The 12,792-nt window shown below is 36.4% G+C and overlaps 1 protein-coding gene across 3 annotated transcripts in view; it reads right to left on the reverse strand.

Annotated features, from left to right (window-relative positions):
- Window positions 1-2,076: 2,076 nt before the first annotated feature.
- SERPINI2 (serpin family I member 2) overlaps window positions 2,077-12,792 on the reverse strand; it is a 32,944-nt gene continuing 22,228 nt past the window's right edge. For all 3 annotated transcript variants that reach the window (XM_038583807.1, XM_038583805.1, XM_038583806.1), the window contains 3 exons: window positions 9,923-10,009; window positions 6,534-6,623; window positions 2,077-2,339 (listed from right to left, as the gene is read on the reverse strand). In XM_038583807.1, the coding sequence (XP_038439735.1) occupies window positions 2,263-2,339; window positions 6,534-6,623; window positions 9,923-10,009 (254 nt within the window). In that variant the 3' untranslated portion in view covers window positions 2,077-2,262. The remainder of the gene's footprint in view (window positions 2,340-6,533; window positions 6,624-9,922; window positions 10,010-12,792) is intronic.

Below are 12,792 nucleotides of genomic sequence, written 5' to 3' on the forward strand. Positions count from 1 at the left end.
TATGGTTTTAAGCAATCATAATTAATTATAAAGTTGTTTTCATAACATCAGGAGTATTGTTCTAGGTTTTCCTGTAGATAGAAATCTAGACTTTGGAGACTAGATAGCATAATATTTCAGGGGAAGACCTACACTACTTTAAAGGATTTACACAGGGAGTACCTGGAAGGTACAGTCAAGTATGCGGCCAACTTTGATTTCTGCTCAGGTCATGATTTCCCCTCAGGGTTCTGAGATCCAGCCTTGAATTAGGCTCTGCACTCAGCTGGGAGCCTGCCTGAGGATTCTCTCCCTTTTCCTTCTGCTTCTCCCCTTGCTCTTTCTCTTTCTCTCTCTCTCAAAATAAGTAAATAAATCTTCAAAATAATAATAATAATAATGAAGGACTTAAGTAGAAAGGATTATAACTCAGAGATTATAGTCAGTTTTCTCACTGAGATAGTCTTGGCTTCAAACTTGGGAATACTGTGAAGATCACCATATTTATTTGCTATGTGTCCTTGACTAATTTATAAGAGCCTCAGTTCTTCCATCTGGAAGGTGGGTAATAATGTTCCACAGGGTTTTTCGTATGTTTAATGTAATGTAGATGAAGTGCTTACTTCAGTGTCTGACACATAATTAGAACTCAACAATGGGTTGTCATTACCATGAAATTCTCTGCTAAGATTTGCCAAAGCCAACAAACAAAAGGATGCTCTCTCTCATTAACATGAAAATGGAAAAACTGTGAAACATGTTATATCGAGTCATCGGAATGTAGTATTCTTTTGGATATTTGGATCTGACATTTCAGAGTTTTCAGAGAAAGGGTTCTGCATTTAATCTTTACAGATTACAATCTTGGCTCTAACACTTCCTTATTTCAGTGTTATAAAATCTTGGAAGGTCAGCTTCCTAAATCATCCTAATTTAGCTGCCACTTTCATGCATAGGAAAACTTCTCATTATTTTACTTTCCTATACATGTTTAAAGCATAAATCAGAAGAGGAAAATAGATATGACCTTAAAGGTATTAAACAATGGCAAATATTAAATGTTAAAGCATGGAGTTAAAAATTATGTTTTTTTCCCTTTGCTCATTTGTTTCGTTTCTTAAATTCCACAAAGGAGTGAAATCATATGGTATTTCTCTTTCTCTGACACATTTCACTTGGCATGATACTTTCTGACTCTATCCATGTCATTGCAAATGGCAAGATTTCACTCTCTTTATGGCTGAATAATATTCCACTGTATGTATATGCTATATATCTATATCTATCTATCTATCTATCTATCTATCTATCTATCTATCTATCTTACATCTTCTTTATCCATTCATTGAGAAAGAGAGAGAGCAATCAAACCAAGAAGCAGACTCCTAACTACAGAGAACAAACTGATGATTATCAAAGGGGAAGTGGTGAGGGGATGAACGAAATAGCTGATGGGGATTAAGGAGTGCATTTGTCTTGATGAGGACCAGGTAACATATAGAATAGTTGAATCACTATATTGACACTTGAAATTCATATAACACTGTCTGCTAACTAACTAGAATTAAAAACAAAACAAAACAAACCATTAAGTTGAGATTAGTAAAATACTCAAAGCTCATTACTGTCATGGTTATGGGAACTCTGTATCTTAAGTGGCCCCCAGAGAGGCACACACTATTCCCATTCTGTCTCTTGACCTTACTTCTGCACAGTCTGAATAATGCTGCTATGCCTGGGAGTTAGATGGCCCAGTATTTTAGGAATACAGAGACTTTGATATCTAAGATAGAAATTCGGTATCAAAATATCTTAGACAAGATTGTTCTAATGTATTTTTTTTAAGATTTTATTTATTCATTCATGAGAGACACAGAAAGAAAGACAGAGACATAGGCAGAGGGAAGAAGCAGGCTGTCTGCAGGGAGCCTGATGCAGGACTCAATTCCAGGACCCAAGGATCACGACCTGAGCCAAAGGCAGAGGCTCAACCACTGGGCCACCCAGGTGTCCCCATTCTAACATATTAATAGTAATATTTTATGTAAGATTACTGCTTTTGATTAATATAGACTTTATAAAACATAACCAGAAATATTAAATGAATACTTTCATTTATTAATAACATTAATTATTCATTAATACAGATCTATATTAGTAAAGATTGATACACATACAGTTAAAACAGAAAAAGAGATGTAGAGAATATTTGCAAGATGATGATATTTTGCCAATCGACTATTTTTCAGGAATCATCTTCCATTCTGAGGCTGTTCTTTTCAATCACAGTGAATCTAAATCTCTTCCCTTCATCTTTTGGGTGTCAGGATTTGTCACCCTTCCCATAAACAAAATTGATTCTAGGAAAAGGAAAAAAAAAAAACTTGGAATTTCTGGTGAAAAAGTTGACAATAATTAGTCTTTCTGAATATTTTAACAAGTCATTTAGTCTTTCTTTCTGTAAAAGATAAATAGGCAACGTCTAACAGCAAAACCCTCTCCTTGGTCTAAAATACATAATTATATCATTATTAATCATTTTCTGGTAATTTATGAAGTAAATTAACACCAACAACAGCTTGTCACGGAAAATGCATTAGTCCTGTTTTTCATATAGGAAGGCAAAAATAAAGCAGCAGAGGGGTGTTCTTCTAAATATAGAGACTCAGGCAAACATAGCGTAATGAAATGGTGATGAACATGGTGGAGTTTTAAATTTAAGGCATTAGCAGTCATCTTTTTATGCACGTAACATAAGCCCTTAGGGTTAAGAGTGTAGCTTCTCAGATGTCCTCCTTCAGCTCTGAAGCAAAGCTTACTGAAAAAGACAATATTTTCTATTGCTAGTACTTTCAAATCCTCACTAAAGCGAAATTGTAATCCAGCAGAAATGTAAACACCTGAATCCAGCCATTCTGTGTTTGTGAGTGAAAAGGAATTAGGAACTAGAGGACAAAACAGAAATAAAGGATGTGTCAAAATCCATTCACCTTTCTTTTCAACTAGGGTAAGAGAAGTGGCTTGAATGGGTTGATGCCAAGTATTGCCTTGACTTTTATGTTCCTTACAGATACATGAAATAAATGTGAATTTCAAAGTGATAAAATAAATTTGTATAATTTAAAATCTAATGGAAATTATACTGAGATATGTTTGAAAGAATTACTAGATATTATTATTAGATATTTCATTAACTCTTTACTGTTCAGTCCAAAGAGAGCCAGTAACATGGAAATAGACATAATCTCTAGCATTTTTTTCTTTTAGTGATAATAATCAATAATACTTCACCTCAAAAACCTCAAAATAATTCCAAGAAACAGAAAAATACTCCTGTTTTTCGGGTAGATGGGGACCCATAAACAACTTGCTCAGGATGTATATATTGCATTTTGTCACAATAGGAATCAGCAAGGACTGTTGTCTCTTTAGAATTTTATGGCATTAAATTGCTTATTGGAATTATTCGGCAAATTTTTAAAGTGACTTTTAGGGAAACTAACCTCATAATTGAAGGCAACAGTTTAAAATTGTAAACACTCAGAAGTGTAGGGCGTTACATAAAAGCCATTTGTCCCAGCCTTTTCAATCTGTTTCTTTGACCAAGGAGTACTATGTGTTCAATGGAGTCCTTATGCAGTCATTAATCTACTCTCCACTAAAGTGGATGGATTAGTGCACTCTTCCTGGACATAACAGCAAAAGATGGAGAGGGAAGCTGAAGCAGAAATCATTATTGTTTCATTTTTCTCTATGTTCCCCCTTCTCAAAGAGGTGTCCTCTGTATTTAACCAACATATGTATATAATATTCCAATCAGATAAAAGTAATTTTTACTTCCTAATATTAAAACACACTAGTATAACCAAAGCCAAGAGCCTAGAAGAAAGACTTCTCAATGGATACCCTGCTGTCTGCTTTTTCTTTCAAACTAAAACTAGAGTTTTAAACACAATATATATATTTTTTGTTGTTGTGTGTAGAGTACTGTCAGTTTCAGAATCATGATTCACTTTCTGAGAAATGGCACATTTCAGATAGCATCTGAAAGTCTCTAACACTGGCCTGCCCCCACGAAGAAAAAATGTTCTTCATTTCCCTGGAAGTTCAGTTTAGTAAGAGCTTTGAGTGAATATACTGAATATAAAACTAACATGATAGAAAAATACAAAAAATGTTTGGATTTTGCCCAAGAGGACTATTTGACTGAAAGAAAATTTTAAATCTAGATAAAAATGGATTATACTAAATGTAAAATTATTCATCCTCTTACTTAAGAAATCATGAAAATAATATATTTTATGTAAAGCATGAGCCACTTAGTTTACTATGCTATGCTAAGGCACCATTTCTGTCAATCTCAAGGATTTCCTCAATTCATTTGTGAGAGAAAAATAAATAAATCACTGGATGTGTATTGTCTTAAGATAATGGCCCATTCTACAGTTTATATGGGAACAATTTACAGCCCCTGATAAATGAGTAGCCATTCATTTTAAACACTACTTAAAGGGAGCAACTCTAGTTTAGAAAGTCTCATTACAATAAAGATCGTGAGACAGTAGAAATTGTCATTAAAGTCTGATAGTTAAGCATTATCACAAATAAATAAATAAATGGATTATTTGGGGATGAGAATTTTCACTGCTGTTTAACTGAAAGCAATTACATGGCCTTGGTCATCAACTTGGAAAATAGAGAGTCAAACATATTCTAAATGCTATTATTTCCTTATGCATTGATGTCCAATGAAGTTTCATTTCTTTCTATTCTCCATACTCGATAATTACATACTAATTGTAAGAAATTAGAGTTATCTAAAGGTTAAGGATGTATAGATCAAATGGCACACTCAGAATATCTTTTAACATTGACACGCCCATCGTTGGAATTGAAGTCCTGTTAATGCAATCTCAGCAAACCTAAAACTATCTCATTATTTCCAAGACATAACTTTCAGAAGGGTCATTCCGCATTGGTTTCTTGTTGCCTAAAAAGAGATGGATATCTCCCTCAGGGGGCCAATAATATCAGTACCATTGGCTAATCTAATAGATTCAGATCTAAAATTAACTAGGTCTCTTTACCATGTAACCCAACTTACACAGAGAAACTTCTCCATTCTACTTCCTTCCTTTGGTCATTCCTTCACTTATAGTTATTGTTTATTCATAATGAATGTTACATGCCAGGCATAGCTTTACAGGCTTCATATATTCTTTTATTTAACTCTAGGTGATGAGTACTAATATTATGTTTAAATAGGAGGTAGAGAAAATATGGCTTAGGAAGTATAATTGACTTGTCTCACAACCATTAGGTTACACAGCTAGGTCTTGAGCCCCATCTGACATCCAAGTTCACACTGCCAGTCTCTAGGGATACTATTACTGTGTGCAGAGCACATGGCCAAGTACACCACATGTTGCCTTTGTGTCAAATGCTGTCCAATCTACTACTACCTCTACCTTTTGTAGCTAATTGCATCATCTCTCACGAACTGCCCAGACTGGAGACGCATATTTGACCTCTCCCTTCCGCTCAAAGCCTAAAGCTAGTCACTTATTCTTTTGGACTCTATCTCTGAAATCTTCACAACTGTTCAACTCTCAATTTCTACTCCTCTCGTGGCACCACAGAGAGTTGACTTCTGAGACTAACAGGCCCTATTTCCATTCTGCTACTTTCCAGCTGTATGAGCTTAGACAAATTATATAACCTCTCTCTGAGCTTCTGTGTTGTTATTGGACAAATAGCTAACCTGTAGGGAATGGTGTTAGTTAGAGATAGGTATTTAAAATTGCTAGCATATATAATAGCTGTGTTGGCAGCTATTACCACCATGGCCCGATTTTAGGCCCCTGTCACTTCTTAAAATGCAATGCCTGGTATAAAAGAGGCATTTGCCAATGAAACACCGGGACACCTGCACCCCGATGTTTATAGCAGCAATGGCCACGATAGCCAAACTGTGGAAGGAGCCTCGGTGTCCAACGAAAGATGAATGGATAAAGAAGATGTGGTTTATGTATACAATGGAATATTACTCAGCCTATTAGAAATGACAAATACCCACCATTTGCTTCAACGTGGATGGAACTGGAGGGTATTATGCTGAGTGAAGTAAGTCAGTCGGAGAAGGACAAACATTATATGTTCTCATTCATTTGGGGAATATAAATAATAGTGAAAGGGAATATAAGGGAAGGGAGAAGAAATGTGTGGGAAATATCAGAAAGGGAGACAGAACGTAAAGACTGCTAACTCTGGGAAACGAACTAGGGGTGGTAGAAGGGGAGGAGGGTGGGGGGTGGGAGTGAATGGGTGACGGGCACTGGGGGTTATTCTGTATGTTAGTAAATTGAACACCAATAAAAAATAAATTAAAAAAAAAGAGGCATTTGCCAAGTAGCCACTGAAAGAATGTTGAAAAATCGAAATAGATTCAATAAATTGAACGAATAAATGATCTCAGATATTTAGATTACAAATAGCAGCTAGAACTAGGTCTGTTTGACTTAAGCAGTTTCCCCAGAGAATTCTAGAGAAGATACCTGTTGGGTTATTCTTCACAATAAACAGAAATGGATGGTTTGCTATAAATTGATTGTGAGCCAGACTCATGATTGCAGGGATGTGCATACCTATGAAATAGAGACAACAGTTATTTAGATGTTCACATTAAAGGATGAATAAAGAAAATATACCCAAAATACTTTTTGTAGACAAGAATAGTCATTTCGTTTGAGGAGGTAACTTGTAGAAAAATAACCATTTTCAAAATACAGAGAAATCTGGAATAAATTTAAAAATCAAAGAGCAGAAGAACAAATATTGGATTATTCATGGAATAATTCTAACTTCACATTTATGCTCAATGAAGAAGAAAGCCAGATACTAGATTCAATTTAGTGAAAGCAGTTGAAAAATTTCTTCTTTTAAACAGTAATTTTCTGCTCACTTTTTATTTATGTTATATGATTTATCCTTATAATGTTTCAACTATTAATTCTTAACCAGATTTGTTTGTACTTTATTTCTATTCTTCAGGCTTGTGGTAATTACATCTGAGTTCAGATTTACTTTTTTTAACTTTTCTGAAACTATTCTGTGGCCTCAGAGCTTTTAGGATTTGTGCTGTGAATGAATATAGGATTTTTTATGTGATTAGAAGAAGAGATTTTCTGCTTTAATAATTATTTACTATAATAATTTATATCATGTGGCTCCATTGTAGCATTTGTCAACATTTAAAGTGGGGTAAAAATTTAAATGATTGTTTTTTTTTTCTTTTAAAATTAAATATTTCTGGGCAGCCCCGTTGGCGCAGTGGTTTAGCACCACCTGCAGCCCAGGGCGTGATCCTGGAGACCCTGGATCGAGTCCCACATCAGGCCCTCTGTATGATGGCTGCTTCTCCCTCTGCCTGTGTCTCTGCCTCTCTCTCTCTCTCTCTGTCTCTATGAATAAATAAATAAAATCTTTAAAAAAATTAAATATTTCTATACTCAATTCAGATGTTTCCTTTACCAATAATGCAATGGTTTTGTACAATTATTTTCAGACTCATGAAAAAGTCATTTAAAAAATTGCAACAGAAGTGATCAGAACTGAAAAATAATGTTAGAGAAGGAAAAAAACCTGTCTTCTACACTCTTTCTTTGTGACCAGGGTATGCAAATTAAACTGAAAAAGACAGATTAACAGAAGAAATGGTTTATTTTATATCCCCAGAGGAGCTTCACAGAAAAAAAAAAAAAAAGTAAATACCCTGCAAAATGTTAGGCTTGACAGCTTATCTGGTTTATCTATCTTTTTAACAAAGGGTGGTATATTGTGGAGAATAACTAAAAAAAAAAACAAAACAAAACAAAAAAACAGGGTAGGGTGCTTCTGGGGCAATACATTATGGGGAGGTAAATATATAGGAAAAAATAATAGTAAGGGTTATTTCATAAGGTTTATTAAATAGACTCATTGCAGTGCCAACTTTCATCTCTTGTGATAAAGATTGTTCTCTGATTTGGTAGAGAGGAGGAAAGATACCTTTACAAGGGAAATTTATGCCCTGGTTTTAGGCAAATCGAGGGAGAGTAGAGAGAGCTCTTTTTTTCTGTGCTGTTTCTCCATTTTCTTCAGCTCTAAACAACCCTTCAGGCAAAGAGGTCTATTTTGGGGTGGCATATTCTGATCCCCTTCAGAATCAAGCATAACCTTGGTAGTGTAAAATGCATAGCAGTCTCCTACCTGCAAGATCAGGGCTACAATGCCCAAACTACAAGTGAATATAGACTTAGGTTTGAATTGATGAAAGAATGCAAAAAAAAGTATAGTCCGTGTCATTCCTATTCTCACTTGGGTGAATACTTGAGATTTTTTCTGTTCTTGAGCATCCCCTGATCAGATACCTGAAAGTCAAAACACTCACACAGAAAACTATTCGGACATGTAATACACCAGTGTCACTGCTGATCCCTTAATGATTGTTACACCCTCTTAGAGAACCCTAGACTTAAATTAGAGGCAGTGGGTGATAGAGCTCTGAACTTGAAGTCCGAGAACCTGATTAGGGTTCAAACTCAGCTGTCAATTAATAGTATGACCGTAGGCAAACCATTTCATGTTGTGAGCCTCTTTCTTCACCGATGTAATGAGAGGATCAAAGAATGATCTATAAGGACTCTTACATAAAAGCAGCTGGAAAATTTGTCTACATAGGCCAACAACTTCATCCAAAGCAATCTTTTTATTTCTCTAAGACTGAAATAGCCCATGCCCTCCAATCTCAGTTCCTTGAACACAGTAATGCCAAGGCCTTCAGGAGATGCTAGAATGGTAGCAGGAGTCCAGTGTGACCCACCTACATGTCAAAATCCATTGGCGCTACATAGTATTATAAATTAACCAAGAAATTAATAACATGAGTACAAATTTATAGAAATTTATCAATATGACAACTTAAAGGATGCGTATCTTTTACATATTGGCTAAACTCACAATAGTCTAAAGAATTAAAATAGACTTATGAGACATCCATTAAAGTTGTTTTTGCATTTCTAATTAAATTTTCTCCAATTATTTTTTGAGGATTACTTGTATGGAGCATAGATACTATTCAAAATGCCATTTATTCAGGGAAATCTATCATGAAGGAGTGGTTCTCAAATTGTAATGTGTTCACAAATCATCCAGAGACCTCAGAAAACAGAGATTCTGATTAAGTAGGTCTAGAGTTGGGCCTGATAGTCTGTATTTCTAACAAGTTCCCAAGCAATGCTGATCCTTCTAGTCCATGCACTGTACTTGCAATAGCAAGGACAAGCACTGATTCTAAACTTTGGATGTACATTAAATTCACTTAGGGAAATGTAAGAAAATGCTAGAGTCTGAATTTCACCTCCAGAGATACTAATCTAATTAATTTACTAATTTAGTTTTGGGAGATAGACTGGACATAGGATTTTAAAAAGCTTTCCAGTTGATTCAAACAGGCAGCTAACTTTAAGAGCCACTGGTGTATAGGTAATGACAAATAAAAGTATTAGAAAAGTAGGGACCTACTTGGTGTAAAAGAAGAAGGAAATTAATTAATTGCTTAAAAGTAAGCATTCCTGAACAATAATGATTTCATGTGTGAGGGTTAAGTTTCCCTCACAGGTCCTATCTCCTAATTGGCAGGTAAAATTCAATTTACAAATAAGCAAATATCACTAGATGGGCCTCAACTCCTAATCAAATCCCCACCCTGGTCTTTTTTTTATTATGCAGCAGCTGCAGAGACACAAACATAGCTTATACAACCAATTTCTCTTTTCTCCCTACAGTTTGCTGGACGGCAGGAGAGAAAAAGGAGATCAGAGTCCTGTAGAAATGCCAATGCCTTAATTCTGCACATTTCCCCTTAGTCATTCCTCTGGGTCGATCATGAAACCATTTGTCCTACCAGTTGCTGTTGCAGCTTCACTGCCATCTTCATTTATTTCAAAAAAAATGTGTTGCATGACCTGGGAAACAAACACTTCAGCTGAATCTGTTGGAAAATAGGAAAGTGTATTTAAGGATTAGAACTCAGACCCATCACTTATTGCATCCCATATTATATCACATTATCAAAAGAATAAAGAACAGAAAAAACAACAACAACAACAAATTCTTCCCAAGTTAGTTAATTTGCTAGAGGTGGAAGGTAGTTTAGCTCTTGCAGAAATGATACAGAGACCCGTAGAGAAAGATCAAGTTTAGCCCGGATACAAAGGCAGAGATAGAAGGGGATAAGCCTCAAATCAGGTATCCCACTAAGTGAAATATCTGTATGGACAGAAGGTTTTGCCCCCCTTAGCTACGGTCCACAGACAAGATGAAAAAGGCTTTACAGATTTGAATTAATCCCACCTATGTATTCAACCTCAAAGCCAACTTGCCTTTCAAATTCTGTATTCAGTTTTGATCTGACTTTAAAACAAAATTTACTTTCTTTCAAGACTGGTGAGGCTATGAAAGTCTAAAGAGCTTTTTTGTCATCTGTTACAAAATCACTTCAGAGCCATGCTTTAAAACCTGTCAAATTTCTCAGTGTAAGATAGTGTCTTACAACATTCTGTTCCGGTGTGGATACAAGCTGAGAGAACATGCCCCTCTTCTCCCCTTGGTGGAACTGATGTGTGTGTGAAGCGTTTCTGATCCTGTGACCCGCAGGGATAGTCTTCTTGAGAAGGGGGAAGTGAAGCCATGAGTTCAGAAGCCATCAGCCATTCCCGCTGTGTCAGGACCACTTAGATCTGACAGTGTTCCTCAAAGAGACAACGGAAGCATGGTCTTGGGTTCAGTGGTGGCCAGAAAGTAGAGGAAGGACGATGGGCCTTGAAACTTGAAGAGGAAGGAGAAAAAGGAGCTTTGTTTCTCTTGGGAGAGAAACCTGATGTGATCAGACGGGCTCCACCAAAACCACCAGATTTACAAGGATTCGGGTAGCAATACCTTATAGTAAAGGGGACCCAGCTCTGGCAGCTGACCGACTAGTAAAGCCCATCAGGCAAGATAAAGAGATGTCATAGAAGGGACTTTTGCACAAAAAATGGCTTCCTAAAAATAAATTCCAAATTGCTTGTCATCACTCTATCTGGGCCCCTGAATACCTCTTATCTGCATCTGTTACCCTCCTCTCCTCATCTAGTAGCTCCAGCTCATCATCAAGCACCAAGGCCATAGCCCTAACTCTCCTTCTACTTAAAACCCCCTTCCCCAGAACTTTCCCTGACTGGCTCTGTCGTTCTTTAGGTCCCAACAAAAATGTTACTTCCCACCCTAACTCTGCCTTCATCTGACCTAATCGCTATTTATTCCATGATATTTTAGTTAATTTACAGCATCCATCACCTCAGCATTTCATTAACTAATTGCTTATTAATTATTCATCAGCAGATGTATACTTCACTAGAAGCAGAACTCCGTCCATTTTATGCATCCCTACAGAACTGCCTGGCATGTGGTTGGCTTACAATAAATATTATCAAACAAATAAACCATGGGTATGAATATGTCCAATGATAGAAACATATAAGATGGAGAAGAGGGGACATGCACATCTTGAAATACAAGAGAATGATCTGGTACAGGATCAGGCAAGTAAGCATGCTCTTTCCTGAGGGCTGCCTAGAGTAAATCAGGATTCACATATGGAATCCAGAGAAGATGACCTAGAGACCCATATCAAGCCATGAGTGAAGAACAAAAAGCACATTAGGGTGCAGCGGAGAATTTCACCCAGTTTAGCACTGGTACCAGGTCAAGTGACTCCATGGCCCTCAGATTAAGTCTCTGGTCTCATGTATCCTGTCTTACCACAAATAAAGCCTGATTTTTGGAAAAGAATGGGACCTGACAGAGAATAGACGAGAACAAGGAAACTAGACTCCATAAAGTCACTGATTTCTTCACGTTTGTAATAATTTTCCTCCTTTTCTATGAAAATTCCAAGAATGTCTCTGTCAAGTTAAGAGCACAAGAAGCCTTCTACAGCTTTGCTAGAAGATGTCCAAGTAAATAGTAATGTGCCATTGCCCCACTTGGCTTTTTGGTGTTTTTGTTTTTGTTTTTTTACCATTTACTTAGTATCTATTATGTGCCACATGTTGGACAAAGTGGTTTACATACATTCTTTCATTTATTTTCACCATTACGATGTATTATCTCATTTTACAAATTAGAAAGTTGAGGCTCAGGCAGCTTAAAGGTTTTACTAAAGGTAACACAAGAAGTAATAGCACTGTGAAGTCAAATATTCATCTCCAAGTTTCCGAAAGTGACTTCCGGAAAACATTTCATTCAAAGCTTGTGAATTAGGTAAGTGTAAGATGGTAGGTCTTGTGTAAATATCCCACAGCACTAGTGTCGGACTGGCTCACGGTAGCTTTAGTGAATGTTTACTGCAGAAGTGAGAAGTGGGGAGAGCAGGGAACTTACTGTTCTCCTAATGACCAGATATAGCGCCAGTGATGGCTCTGGCTATTTTATTTCCAGCAGTAAATTAGAACCAAAGTAGTGAAAGCAACTCAAATCGGCAACTCTCCCAGGAGGGAAAGAGCAGAAAAGGTTGGATGTTTGTTTTTCTCTGTTTAAAGTTATTCTCTTGCACAAATGCTTTTAGAAAGCATTTTGGAGGTATTTTCATGATAAATCTGCCTATAAGAAGAGATTTTATAGAAGTCACAAATTGTTGGGAATTCGTACATTGAGTGACTGTTGGAAAAGTCTGATGTACAGCAAGTGAGCCTCTGAAGGCCAGAAAGAAGGCTAAAGGGGAGAGGTGCTTGA

Source organism: Canis lupus, chromosome 34 (assembly GCF_011100685.1).
Source record: "Canis lupus familiaris isolate Mischka breed German Shepherd chromosome 34, alternate assembly UU_Cfam_GSD_1.0, whole genome shotgun sequence".
In the NCBI taxonomy this organism is placed as follows: domain Eukaryota; kingdom Metazoa; phylum Chordata; class Mammalia; order Carnivora; family Canidae; genus Canis; species Canis lupus.